Here is a 14,689-nt window from a genome sequence, read left to right as displayed (position 1 = left end):
GCCACCATTTGCTTACGCGTTTGTTTTTTTAACCCAGACGTGATAGGCTACGTAAGTCTTTACGTAGCCTATCACGAATGGGGGGGAACAGACTGCAAATGGCGGTGGCGGCAGCCGGTCAGAAGACCAGCCTCCGCTGGAGCTGCTGCCGTCTCTGGAAGATCCGCCCCAGGTGAGTCTCGTCCCGGGGGGGATCCGCAGGGGGGCAGGGGGACAGGCCGTTCTGCCACGGAGTTTGAGGGGCCGAATGCACTGGCATTCGGCCTCACCGAGATCTGTGGCGGAATTCTCTGACATCCCTAACAGGAAGTTGCTTTATACCAAGTCCGAGTTGAGGTCAGTCAAGATCAGTATACCTGGAAATACAATACCAAGGATTGAACCAGGATGTTGTGCATACAAAGCAGGTTCTCTACAACTATGTCTCTGAGGCCCCAAGTTTCGTGTTATTCCAAATCTGTTGCTACCCCACTGAGAAAGACCAGAGGAAATGTACGAGAAACTTATTTTCTTCTGCCATATTGTCAAGAACCTGTAATTTTGATTAGCATATTCTCTCCCCTCTAATTATCACATTGATGATGATGATTACTTCCACGTCTCCCCCATATGCCAAGGGAGTTCCGGTCGTCACTAGCAAAACAATGGATCGTAACTGAAAAGAGCCACTAATGAGCCCTGTGTCAGCAGGGGTGAACGACAGCGAAGGCTCCGTCCGTCTGATTGCTGATCCATTTGAGTGTATAATCACGACTCTAACTAACCGGTCTCAGCACTCCTTCAGTAAAGGCTGGGCTGCTCCCAACTGAATGACAATGAAGGAAGAGGTGAACCGGGATCTAGAAAGGAGATGTCCATGCAAGATGGTGCCGCTCGTTATCGTGGCATTACTGGCACTGCCTCAGACAGACTGTGACATTCCAGTTGCGAAGTGTAGTATCAGTGACCCTCTTCCAATAGGTCACACATATTACCAGTCAGGAGATGTCCTCATTGGTGGCATCATTTCTCAGATCTTCACATTTTCCAACCCTGTGAGCTTCAAATCACATCCCTCCCAGGATCTCCTTGATGACCTTGTGTAAGATTTCTTTCCCACATCATTTTCCAGCAGGGTGGCCACGTCAGTCTGTTGCAGCCAAAGCAACCCAGACTCTCGTGGCACCTTAAAGACTAGCTTACTTATCAGGGAAAAGCTGTGGTAGATCATAATGTGCATCTCAGCAAGCAGACGCTGGAGCCTTTGCTGTTTTAGCCATGGGTGGGACGTATCTGTCCTGATAATATTATCAGGCAGGCTGATCTACTTGGCTTCAATTGCAGGAACATGGGAACGACTGGGGCTGCACCTCCCTTTCTTCCATTTTCAGGAGGCAGCCGAACCCTTCTCATGCTGCCGCTGCCTCCTCCTCACTCTCATTGCTGTTGCTAATATCCCAAGAAGGAATCTGTAGCTGCTGCTCGTTGCCCGAGAATTTCCTGCAAGAGGTCATATCCTTGAGAGGTTCCACACACACTTCTGTCTGGGTAGAATCTGCGATGCATTTATTTAGACTTTGATTCTCTGTTCTTCAGAAGAACTCAGTCATGGCTGTGTTTGCTATTTGGGAGTTGGTCCTGAATGATGGTTTGGCACAGCATGTTCTAAGGGGAGCAATGATGCCTTGCAGTCCTGTTCTGTTGGATATTCTGTGCCGAGTCAGATAGGATTCTTTTGCACGATCTATAAATTTTAATCCAAATTGGTGTTTGTTTTTGGTAAGTGTGTATACATTTGGCCTTTTGTTGATCTTTTAGATTCCCATTGGTAAACCTGATGTAATCTTTGGTAGGAAAGTTAAACCATCTTTTTCTTTTTCTTTTTTCTTTTCTTTTCGGTTGGCCTGCTTTTGCTCTGATAAGTGTACATCTACACTTGGTCTGTTAGGGCAGTCCTGGTATTTGTGATATGCCCCTTTGGATTTCCATATTTCAGTTCAAGCCAGAATGATACATCATTGAGGTTTAGATGTATGCCATTTTGAATGCTCTGACTGCTTGGAGAACTGGTAGGGGAACACAGGATGGTATATCTTCAAGTTAAAGCATCTGAAGTTCAGTGGCAGTAGGAGCTGCTGCTGCAGAAGGAATATTGTAAGACTCCTTGAGTTGGTTTTTACCCTAGAAAAGGGAGCTTATATTTTAAATTAAAAAGAGGAGAAGAGTACTGAATTCAGCTAATACTCTACAAGCATAAATGAACATTTCTGCTTGCGTGCGCACACACACACGCATGCATGCACGCACACACAACACCCATACACCACATTTATTGTCATCAGGTACTACACAGTTCCTTCTCAGATTGTTTTTGAAATCAGCCTTTCTTGGATTACCCATCTGACACATCTCACCTTTCCCAATCATGTGGGAGTTTGCCATCAGTTTTACCAACCTGCCCTGGGACGTCTTATAGGCATTTCTAGAACTCAGAGGCACAATAGAGATCATGCCACCATGACTTAAGGCCAATATCAATATACATTAAACATTTTAAACAGGATTTTGAATGCTGGATATGTGTGAATGTATGGTTGACTTTCAAGTAAGTGTGGGGTTGCGGTGACGTTCAGAAACATCGAAAGCCGAGGTCTATGTTCCAGTGTTTCATCACACTTCCCTGAACTGAGGCCGTACAATCTCTTCTTGTACAATAGATTTCCTAAATGACTATTCAATGGAAATGTTCCTTTCCTGAGCAAGGTGGCTGAGTGAGTGTTTGCCAACCAGCTCCGGACCCCCTTGGATGAGTGATTTATCTGGATCCATTTCAACTGAGTTTCAGGCCAGATTTCAGCATGGAAACAGCTTTGGTTACCCTGTATGTTGCCCTGTGTTGGGAGAGATACAGGGGGAGTTTGCCCCTGCTTATTCTCCTTGATCTCTGGCAGATTTTGAACATATAACACTGATTCTGCCTTGGTTGCAATGGCTGCCAGTACGTTTTTCAAGCCCATTTTAATATGAGTTGTTTGAGCTTTTAAGTCTTACATAGCTTGTGACCACAATAGCTGATGGAGCACCTCTCCTGGTATGAACCTAATCATATTTGGCTCAGAAGGTGGGAAAAAAATTGGAGAGGGTCTCTCTGTGGTCCCCCCCCCCAATTATGGAGCAGTCTCCCCAGTGAGGCCCACCTGGAGCACACATTGTCATCTTTTCAGAGCCAGATTAATATTTTCCTCTACTCCAAGAATTTTGATAGCATATGATAAGTTTTATCAGGTGTTGCGATTTATTGTATGTTACTGATTGTTAGATTTTTGTATGTAACTGGTTTCATATCATATAATAATATAACTGTATTCTATTTTGAGAGTATTAATTCTTATAAATGACGGGCAGGCTTCCGTTGTGGGTGGTGTAATAATGTATTAAATGGGAAAATAGAATGTAGCACACTCCACGTTCTTTAGCAGAGGCATTCTGATGCAGCACGTAAATCTCATTGCAGATTCATGACTCAGATGTACCAGCACACCCTGGCCTTTGTATTTGCTGTGAAGGAGATCAATGAAAATCTCCAGAACTTACTCAACCTCACTTTGGGTTTCCACATTTATAATAGCCATTTTGTGGCAAGCTGGACCTATCTTGCCTCAATGGAACTTCTCTCCACCTGGGACAGATTCATCCCGAACTACAAGTGTGATGTCCAGGATAATGTCATAGCTGTCATTGGGGGACCTAACTCAGATGTGTGTCTTTTCATGGCAACCATTCTGGGCACCTACAAGTTGCCACAGGTAGGAAGAGTGCATGGACCACAGGACTTTTAAAATCCACTTACTCTTCTGTTTCCTTTAAGTCACATCTGCAGAGTCTGAGCCTAGCAGTTGCAGCTTCAGGGGTCCATGAGTTCCAAGGTGGCCAGCACAAATAGGGATCAGTCAAAAGGCATGGTTGAACATCCCTGGTCACAGGCAACGAGGTTCCAAGGCAACAAAGCAACAAGGAGCAGGCTGGAGGATGGTCAGGGATAACCTGGCTTCAGTATTCTATCTCTGGTAACATCTAAGAGTTTGCTGCAGTCCTCTCTACATGGGGCTGCCGCTGAAGACAGTTTGGAAGCTGCAACTCGTGCAAAATGCAGTGGCCAGATGAATAGCAGGGACCACAATTTCTGAACATATAACACTGATTCTGCCTTGGTTGCCCTGGCTGCCAGTAGGTTTCTGTGCAGCACAGGACTTTTAAAATCCACTTATTCTTCTGTTTCCTTTCAGTCACATTTGCAGAATCTGAGCCTAGCAGTTGCAGGTTCAAGGGTCCATGAGTTTCAAGGTGGCCAGCACAAGGAGGGATCAGGAAAAAAGAGAAGGTTTCGACAGCCCAGGTCACAGGCAACGAGGTTCCAAGGCAACACAGCAACAATGAGAAGGTTGGAGGATGGTCAGGGTGCAGTCCAGGTCACAGGGAGGAGGAGAGGCAGAGTTCTTTTCCTCCACGGGTGATGCTGTCATGGTAGTTACTAGGCCACGTCACAGGCAACAAGTTTCTAAGACAACACGGTTCAGTGCTGAGTACTCACACTAGAAATCAGTGAAAGAAGTATTTAGAGTCAAAGCAAGGGAAGCTGAATTCAGGGTGGTCTGGTTAATCCTGTTTCCAGGAGCTCTGTCAGCTTTACATTGCTGCCTTTATGCAGAGGCTGTCAGAACCACATCCACACCTCAGCTCTGAGCCGTTAGGGACTGTATCTGAAAAGGTCCTTGTGACATTACACGTATGTAAATAATGAGCCTGTGGTTATGGTTATGTATTCCTGTCATACCTCCGTGTTTTATGGTGAGTATATCTGGAGTGAGAATGGGATGAGTGACAGGAGGAATGGAGGATTTGCCTGTGTGGGACGATTAGCTGAGTGAGTGAAGGGAGGTGAGGGGTTTGTGATATAAAAGCTGGTTGTTGTGCTTGAGTGAGAGAGATACGTTAGAGACAGGGAGTAGATGAAAGAGAGTTTAGAACAGGTAGGATAGAGATAAGGATTTGATGAGGCTGTGTCCAGAATGGGATAGGAAGAGAAAGAGAGGGTCTGTGAAGAGTGAAATTGAGGAGAGTCTGAAGAGAGAGTGAGAGAGAGACAGAGTGACTAGTATTACGTGTGTGAAAGAAGGTATATCTTGATAGAAGCTATAAAAGCTACTTATTTACTGTTTACCCTCTTAATGCTGCAAATAATAAAGATGTCCCCTTTTTTATACAATTCTATGCCTTCTGCAGTTGCGCATGAAAGGGTTATGGTAATAAAGGAAATAATACGGGCTACAGAATAAAGGCAGTGTGTCCTCACAGTTCAAGGACAAAGGAAAGAGGGTTGGACCTGAGCGTAAGGTTCTGGTGGCAGTGTTACTGTGGGGAAGGTATTGGCAGCTGTGGGAAAGGCCTATTTTATTTAGAGTTAGGAAAGAACAACGCCAGTCCACCATTTCTTTGTTTATGGAATGCCGCTAAGGAGGGAGCCATCTAAACAGAGTTTGGGAAGCAGCTCCTCCCATTTCCTAGCCCGCTATTTTCTTTATTCCACCTATAGCTCGGGTATGGCTCTGCTCCCGTGATGAATGACCAAACCCAAGGAGTTTTCTTCCAACGGATGTTCCCTAATGAGGACCACCAGTATACGGGGATTCTCCAGTTGCTGCTGCTGTTCAGGTGGACCTGGATTGGGGTCATTTTTATAAATGATGACAGTGGACAGAAGTTTGTACAAACCGTGCTTCCCACCTTTTCCCAGAGAGGTATCTGCTTTGACTTTATAGAAATGACGCCAACACTATATTTTACCTCGGACATTCTTGAAATGATAGCAGATTGGGTTGCAATATACAGGGTTATTATGAGCAGCACTGCTAATGTTGTGGTCTTACATGGTGAAATACACTCTGTGATATTTTTGAGGGTGTTCCCTCAGATTTCAGAAGTTGAGGACATACCAATCAAGACAAAAGCTAAAGTCTGGATTATGACAGCCCAGATGGAGTTCACATCAGTTCCCGTTCAAAGAAAATGGGCCATAGACATCATCCATGGTGCTGTATCCTTTGCAATTCACTCAAAGGATGTCGTAGGATTCCAGAAATTTCTTCTGATGAGAAACCCTACCTCAGACCAACAAGATGGCTACATCAGGGACTTCTGGCAACAGGCATTTAACTGTTTGTTCCAAGACACTGAAACAGAACAACAGAATGAAAACCTCTGCACAGGGGAGGAGAAAATAGAGGCTCTTCCTGGGTCTGTTTTTGACATGAGCATGACTGGCCACAGCTACAGCATCTACAATGCTGTCCATGCTGTGGCACATGCTTTGCAATCCATGCATTCATTTTCATCCAAGCAAAGAGCAATGGTGGATGGCGTGAGATGGGAGTTCCTTAATCAACAGCCATGGCAGGTAATGACCTGAGCACACAAACACAAGAGGTTTCGTCATATCCTCCATGTACAAGAACAGTCCCTAAACTGTGTAGAAAGCACTTTCCCTGTCCAATCTTGTGTTTTGCTGTCTCGTGCTAAGATTGTCATAGTTTTCCTTTTCAGTCTGTTCATTGCTGCTCTCACCCACAAAAAAAATATCAGAATCGATCTGATGAATGACTTCGTTCATGATGGATGGCTCCATTTCAGTACTACTGGCTTTTTAGGAATATATATCCAGTTGCAAAGGTGAAGAAGGCTCCCGCTGGACTCAGGCCATGGAAATGCCAAGAGAATTGGGAAAAGTACCATTTCTATTTCAGGTTTTGTTGCTGTCCTAATTTTTAAAATTATTTTATTGAATTACATGATTTTCACATTAATTCAGTTATGTATCTAGTGAACTTAGAAGTTCTGTGTTGAGGATTTTTTTTTGTCAAAGTTTGTGGAGCTGCTGATGTATCTAATACATTCTAGTGTCTATGTGAAAATTGTGCTCTCATGTACTGTACATCTGTGGCAGTACCGGAAAACTGGCCCTCTTTGTGCCTTTGGGGAGTGAAGTTGAAAAACGGTGATTTGTTAGTGATTTCGAGTCAACCCAAACGTAATACCCAATTTGTAAAATGCCATTCCAGGCTTGTTGAAAAGATAAGCATTATGAATGGGCAAAGTCTGACTACGGAGTCAACTAATTATGAAATTCAGCAGCCTCACTAGTTATAACCTGGCAGGTGGGTGCATCAGCATCAAACTGGGAGATTCAAAGATGCTTCCATATATTGGGCATTTATTAGCTATGTGCAATTAAATTTTAAGCCTGAAGGCAGGATGATGTGTTAATTTGATCTCTTGGGTTTCTTTTTCTTCATGTTATTCTCTGGATCACCATGTCTATTTTTCATGGTCTTGCATTAATGGTAATCATAACAAAGATGATGATACATATGAAGGTGATAATCAAAGCAAAGCAAATTATTTTTCCCATCCCTTGTAAAGAGAGGGGAGGCAGAGCAGGGACCACTCCATCAGCTCAGCTGAGAAACCAGCATGCATTTGGCTCATTATATCCCTCAACTTTCATTTACTAGAAGCCATTCCATGTGGTTGTGGCAGAGAAAGAGATGAGCCTGTGAGCCCACCCCATTGACTTCTAGGAGCATGCATTGAAAGTACTAACTATAGCAAGTGAAATTCCATCACCATCTTGTATATTTGCACCAGTTGATATTAGGGCTGTGCATCGCTTTGGTTCAGATTCTGAAAACCAAAGCAATTCGAGTTGCTTCAGCGGTGCTTCAATGAGATCTGAAGTGGATCAAAACAGCACAGATGCACTCCAATGTGAAGCAGGTTGCTGCTAAAGCACCTAGCTCCGCCTCTGCGATTTGGAGCTATTTTGATGCTTTCTGAAGCTCAGACAGCCTGTTTCCAAATGTATCAACTTGTGAAAAATCGTGGGAGGGGGAAGGAGGGGGAGAAGGAGGAGGAGGGAGGGAGCTTTTGCAAATGGCAGCTTGAGTTGCCAGATTAGGGCTGAACTTAACCCAGCAGTCTCCAATCAGTGAGAGTGTTGGAGGGGGGTGGGGGGTGGAATACTGTATATATTGGAGAGAAGAGGCTGCATTTGTTTTATTGCAAGAGAGAGAGGTGATCACTGGAGGGAGCTGTTGGTTAGTTAATTGGCTAGATCTGGGGGGGCGGGTGAGAGAGAGAGAGAGAGAGGCTTGCTCCTCCCCTGCCTCCCCCATTCTCAAATCACCACTTTCTTTGTAGTTTTCTGGCTAGATCCTTACAAAATCAAAACAAAAAGTAGTTTCCTTTCTTTGTTCTTGGCTTTCCCAAGATTCTCAGTTCCTCTATTTATTCCCTCCCTACTTTTGAACTCTATATCTTTTCCATATATATATATATATATATATATGGAAAAGATATAGAGTATATGCATTTGGGATATAATGAGCCAAATGCTTGCTGGTTTCTCAGCTGAGCTGATGGAGTGGTCCCTGCTCTGCCTTCCCTCTCTTTACAAGGGATGGGAAAAATAATGTACATACATATACATGCACACGCACACACACACGCACACACACACGCACACCCTTTTATTTCTTTGTAGGTAGTTTTGTATTTGCTGTGCTTTAGCGTGTCTGTGTGCGTCTCTCTGTGTGTGCTTGTGTTGTGGCCAAGGAAAGCACTACACATGTCCACAATTCAAAATACAGTGGGCAAAGCACTACACACACACATAATATTTCAATTTAATACTCCACTGTGTGGCAAAGCAAGCCCAATACGAGGCATCTCTGGGGTCTTGGCACTGGACTGCCCATTGCCTAGATTTCATGCACTTCTATGCAACCAGTGAAAAGTTATAGCTCTTTGCTTTGAGAGTTTGTGTGGAAAACATAGCACAGCTTGCCTCCCAGCCTGTTTTCCCCGGTAATGTGTACTGTATTGGGTTTGGTTTTTTAAAAAAATTTCTATACCACAAACTAGCCAAAGCTCTCTGGATGGTTCACAAAAATTAAAACCATCCAGTGCAGCATAAAACAATATAAAATGTGAAAACTTAAACCCACAAAATAACAGTACAACCAGAATAAAACCTAGCAGCAATGCAGAGATTTAAAATACAGATTTAAAACACCAAAGCTCAAAGACTGGGAAGATAAAATGCTAAAATCCTGGGAGAATACAAAGTTCTTCACCTAGTGCCAGAAGGAGTACAATGTAGGTGCCAGGCAAAGCTCTCTAGGGTGTGCCCTAGGCAAACCAGTCCTTTCGTAGAGTCAAAGTTGGACAGGTGGATCCCACTGCTCCCAAAGACCAATTTAGCTCATTCCACACTGGTGGTGCCACAGAAGAAAAGGCCCTCTTCCTGGTAGCCTCCCCCCTCACTTCCTTTGGCAGGGGCTCCTGGAGAAGGGCTGCTGGGGATGATCTTAGGGTCCAGGCAGGTACATGTGGGAGGAGGCAATCCTGAGGTCATCCACTGTGAGGCTTGTTAGAAAAAGATTGTCCACTTATTCTTTGGCTGTCAACTCTTTGCTAGACCTTTGAGCTATTAGTCATAATTATTGAGCCCACCGGACACATGTCCAGTGGGAATGTACATTTGTTAAAAAGGGAAGTCGTAAAACATGGTTAGGACAGGCACATAAGCATAATCACAAAAATAAACATGCCGACATTATCTCATTGTACATCTGCAGGTCATGCTTCTGCTGTGTCAGCTAGTAGCTTAGTCGGTTAAAATATCTTATCACTAGCAAAAATGTATAGGGGGCGGAGGTATAAAAAGACTTATGCACGCTTAGCTCGGGGTCCAGACTGCTCTGTACCCGTTTTGCAAAACGGTCAATAAAATAGCGTTGGATCCACTGCTGCCTGCCTGCCATCCTTTTCTTCTAAACCAAAAGCAAGGACTTTTTATCTAACAGGCTGAATAAGGAAAGGGGAGAGGGGTTATTTGAACTTCAAAGAAACCAACAACAGAGATTAGGGAGAGTGACCTCCTCCTAATCACCACTTAAACACCCAGCATCTCTGATTATCCCTTTATGACCTGTGGCTGGAGTTTCTGAGAACAGCACATTTCACCTGTAGCTAGCACAAAAACTACTGGGCAAAACTGTCTGAAATTTGGCAGGTGGGATCATCTCCATGGGGGCTGCCAGGGCCTCAAACATCATGTATTTATCATGAAAACTGAAGACGTTTTTTCTGTTTCTGTTTTCCGATGCAAGTCAATGGGAAAATATAAAATCCGAATAATTCGGATATCTGAATCTCGCTTTGGATTTGAATCTGAAGCGAAGCGGGATGGGTCCAAATTGGACAGAAGTGAAGTGGGGCTGTTTTGAATGGTCTGAGGCAGCATTCCGAGTAAAGTGGGTGGTCCATGCACAGCTCTAATTTATATATCCTTACTGCTTGTCATGTTTTCTTTCAATTTAGCTACACCACTACGTGAGAAGTGTCTCATTTAACAATAGTGCGGGGGAAACAGTTTCTTTTGACCAAAATGGAGCCATGGTGGCTGGCTTTGATATTATCAACTGGGTCACATTCCCAAACCAGTCCTTTCGTAGAGTCAAAGTTGGACAGGTGGATCCCACTGCTCCCAAAGACCAAGGACTCAACATTTCTGTGGATTCCATCACATGGCCCAGCGTGTTTAACCAGGTATACTTTGTACACATTTGGGGGTGCACCTAATCACTGATCCATTTTTCAAAATGTCATTCATTGTATAGGCACCAAATTATTTCTATGAGTTTTGAGATATCATCCCTCTCTGTCTCCTTCTCCCTCCCTCCCTCCCTCCCTCCCTCCCTCTCTCTCTCTCTCTCACACACACACACACACACACACAGTGAGAGAGAGAGAGAGAGAAGAAATATTTCTCGTGCTGTATTCTGCTATTAAGGGGAGCCCCATCTCAACCATTATTTTTATATCCCAAATTGTCATCGGGCAAAAACCATGAATTACTTTACTGAGTTTTGACCTCTAAGGTTGTAATTCTATGCACACTGACCTAGGAGTGAGTCCCTTTGGATACTATCCATTTTCTTTCAGGGAATTATGCTAGGGAATGTTAAAGTATAACAACATAATGAAAAAAATATATAACTTAGTGAAAGTGTTATGTGCCAATCAGAGTGTTAGACTGGGGCTGGGATTCTAGTCCTCACTCTGCTGGACTTTGGGCCAGTCACTAACTCTTAGCCTAACCTTAGCCTAACCTAACATGTTGTGATGATAAAATGGATAGGACAATCATGTATGCCACTTCAGGTTCCTTGGTGCAAAGGCAGGAAATAAATGTGACAAATAAAGAATGTGACAAAATGCATCAAAAAGTAGAAAAATGTGGCAAAGATTTTGTTAATGTGTTCCAGTGGAGAACACATCACTCAAATGTTGGAGAGAGTGGAAATATATTCCTTTTTTCCCATATTTACAAAAGATTGCAGTAGATCTATGAAATAGCTAATGCATTATAGAAGAGGTGTTGTCAGGGCAGTGGGGGATGTTAGATGTATATGCTTCACCTGCAAAGAAACCAAGACTTTTTGGATAACTAGAGAAAATAACTTGGTATAGATCACTTATTAATCCATTTGTTTATTTCTTGTATGTTGAATGACTTAAAACCACCCAAGAATGAAAGCTTGATTACAAATATGTTAGTTTCAAGTGAGATATTAATAGCAAAAATATGGGGGGAAATAGGAAACAGCAGCTCTAAGAGAATGGCAAAGTAGCATGTGGCACAATATTTTTATGAAAACCTAGGGAGGGCTGAGTTACAAATCATGACTCTTTAGAGGGTTGTGCTTAATTTTTATTAAGACTGTATTTAATGTTACCCTTCCGGAAATTGATTTATTGATTTCATGTTTTTGTGTACATACACACACACAGACACACCCCTTGTAGTAATATCCATTGGGAGATAGAATACCAAAGGATGGCACACTGAAGATTATTTAGCGATAATGACATTTTGAAATGATGGGCATACTGTTCTGAGATGGTTTTCAAAACATACTAGTCAGAAGCACGGACATTCTACCCTATCACCATTAACCCATCATTTAACTGTTGGACAACTAGTGACATACCATCTCCTAAAGCCTCCTTACTGAATGATATTTTTTTCGCCATTTTATGCACAGGTACAGCCCCTTTCTCTGTGTAATGACTTCTGCCACTTGGGCTTCAGTAAGACAAAGAAGGAAGGGAAGGCATTTTGCTGCTATGATTGCCTCCCATGCCCAGAAGGGAAGATTTCAAACCAAAGGGGTGAGAAATCTTGTGTATCAAGTTAAAGAAATATTTTGGTTGTGATCCATCACATGTACATTAGGGTGTACACAGACCTGTTTCCCTCATATACAGTGTGTGTGTGTGTGTGTGTGTGTGTGTATTATTTAGAATTGAGTGGTGGTTGCTGATAGGGGAATACAGCCTACTACACACACTGATGCACGTGTGGCCTTTTGCCAAACCAAACCAAGCATTAAAAGATACCAGACTAACCAGACAAGGTGTGGATGGATGTTATGATAACACCTAGTTTGTGATCTTCAGGAGGAAAAGAAACCATCTGTGATATGGATTGGCTTTCCCTGGTCATATGGTCCTAAGGCTGGATTATTCCCCTGTATGGATACTTCCAAATATAACCGCTTGGTAGTTGTGCAATCTGGTTTTCAGTTAACTGTTCTCATTCAGGGCCTTCATTGCAATATTGATTATCTGAATGTACAGAAACATTTTTTTTCTTTTTTCAGACATGGTTTATTGTTATCAGTGTTCAGAAGATCATTATCCAAACAAACACCATGATGTCTGTGTTCCCAAAGATATCAGTTTTCTGGCTTTTGAAGAACCTATGGGGATCAGTTTGGCTGTTGTTGCTGTTTCCTTTTCTTTCATCACAGCTTTGGTGCTTTGGATCTTCATTAAGCACAAGGACACTGCCATAGTCAAAGCCAACAACCGAAACCTCACCTTCACTCTCCTCATCTCTCTCCTGCTCTCCTTCCTGTGTGCTTTGCTATTCATTGGCCGACCTGAGAAGGTGACATGTTTTCTTCGACAAACTGTGTTTGGCATCATCTTCTCAGTGGCGGCTTCTTGTGTGTTGGCCAAAACCATCACTGTGGTCCTTGCTTTCATGGCCACCAAGCCAGGGTCCAGGATGAGGAAATGGGTGGGGAAAAGACTGTCTAATTCCATTGTTCTTTCCAGCTCCCTAATTCAAGCGACTCTTTGTACAATTTGGCTGGCAACCTCTCCTCCATTTCCAGATTTTGACATGCATTCAATGACTAAAGAAATTATACTGGAATGTAATGAAGGCGCAGCTATTATGTTCTACTGTGTCCTTGGCTTTATGGGTTTCCTGGCCTTTGTTAGCTTCATTGTGGCTTTCCTAGGCAGGAAGTTACCTGATAGCTTCAATGAAGCCAAGTTTATCACCCTCAGCATGTTGGTCTTCTGCAGTGTTTGGCTGTCGTTTGTTCCAACCTACCTGAGCACAAAAGGCAAATACATGGTGGCGGTGGAGATCTTCTCCATTTTGTCCTCCAGTGCTGGATTGCTGGGCTGCATTTTCCCCCCCAAATGTTATATCATTGTGATCAGACCTGAGCTGAATAACAGGCAGCAGCTAATGAGAAGGAAGAATTAATTACTCACAAATTATATAGTCCCAATCCAGTTAAAGTGAGCTATGTGTCAGTGACATGTGAAAGTCAGTCAGAATTTCTGGTATTGGTTTCAATGGGATGTAAGCATGATGGGTTGGATCTCTTTTTTGCTTTGATAATTATTTTTAGAATGGAAATGTTGTAGAAACAGTGGATTTAATCCATAATTTAGTGAATTAATGTAGTATATTTACAGGCTATTTTCTCCACACTTGCCAATGAAAAAAAAAATGAATAACAGATTTACAGCATCTTCGTGTTGAGCCTGCTCAATTAACGTCTCTCATAATTGTTGTATTGTGCCATAGAAAACAGAGAAAATCCCTCAAAGAGCAGAGCCTGGAAAAACCACTGAGAGGCCCAAGTGAATCAACATATCCTATCCATGTTTACTCAGTGGTTGATCTGCATAAGCAACACACTGAGGAGGTAGTGTCCCACTAGGTCTAGGGATGTGGATGCAGCAGCTCCGGTGGCTCCGGCGGTGGATGCAGCAGCGGATGCGGCGGCGGCTCTGGCTGGTTTCCCGGCCACTGCCAGGCTGCTGCGGCTGCAAATGCCAAGCCGTGATACGCTACGTAAATACTTTTAGGCTACGTAAATAGGCTAGGGATGTACGAAAGTAACTTAACTGTTCACGGATCTGATTTGTGGGGGGGGGAGGCACTCTGTCCCTCCCCCAGGAATCCTCAACGGGGGGGAGGCGATCCAGTCCTCCCCCCCAGAATCCTGCCCGGACGGCTCCTCTCTGCGGCAGCTCCATGGAGCAGCCGGCCAGGGCCATCCACAGCCGGAATTTCAGCCGCCGACGGGCTGCTGCAGACGCAAATGGCAGCCGCTACCATTTGCATCCAGCCAGGCTGCCGTGATAGGCTATGTAAGTATTTATGTAGCCTATCACGGCAAACCAAAAAACCCACAAAAAACAGCATACGCAAATGGCGGCGGCTACAGCGGCCGCCATTTGCATTCTCTATTTTTCGCCGTTTTATCCTACATAAATATTT

General features: G+C 43.6%; 1 protein-coding gene across 1 annotated transcript; it reads left to right on the top strand.

Annotated features, from left to right (window-relative positions):
• The first annotated feature begins 863 nt into the window (after nucleotides 1-863).
• LOC146342498 (vomeronasal type-2 receptor 26-like) lies at nucleotides 864-13,899 on the top strand. The gene is made up of 6 exons (XM_084808571.1): nucleotides 864-1,081; nucleotides 3,608-3,785; nucleotides 5,573-6,433; nucleotides 10,417-10,644; nucleotides 12,144-12,270; nucleotides 12,762-13,899. The coding sequence occupies exons 1-6, from the start codon at nucleotides 864-866 to the stop codon at nucleotides 13,661-13,663; spliced, it is 2,514 nt and encodes an 837-aa protein (XP_084664697.1). The 3' UTR covers nucleotides 13,664-13,899.
• The last annotated feature ends 790 nt before the right edge of the window (nucleotides 13,900-14,689 follow it).

The sequence above is a fragment of the Heloderma suspectum genome, chromosome 6 (genome assembly GCF_057233095.1).
Source record: "Heloderma suspectum isolate Gila_16-S chromosome 6, 16-S_ref, whole genome shotgun sequence".
Taxonomy (NCBI): Eukaryota; Metazoa; Chordata; class Lepidosauria; order Squamata; family Helodermatidae; genus Heloderma; species Heloderma suspectum.
Note: the sequence above shows the minus strand (reverse complement) of the source record. Positions and strands in the feature narration are given on the sequence as shown.

Excerpts from the sequence above, each read along its gene's own strand:
- LOC146342498 (XM_084808571.1), top strand. The coding sequence starts at position 864 with ATGGTGCCGCTCGTTATCGTGGCATTACTGGCACTGCCTCAGACAGAC. Across the intron at positions 1,082-3,607 it reads GATCTCCTTGATGACCTTGT|CCATTTTGTGGCAAGCTGGA; the intron begins GTAAGATTTCTT and ends CATTTATAATAG. Across the intron at positions 10,645-12,143 it reads GGCCCAGCGTGTTTAACCAG|GTACAGCCCCTTTCTCTGTG; the intron begins GTATACTTTGTA and ends TTTTATGCACAG.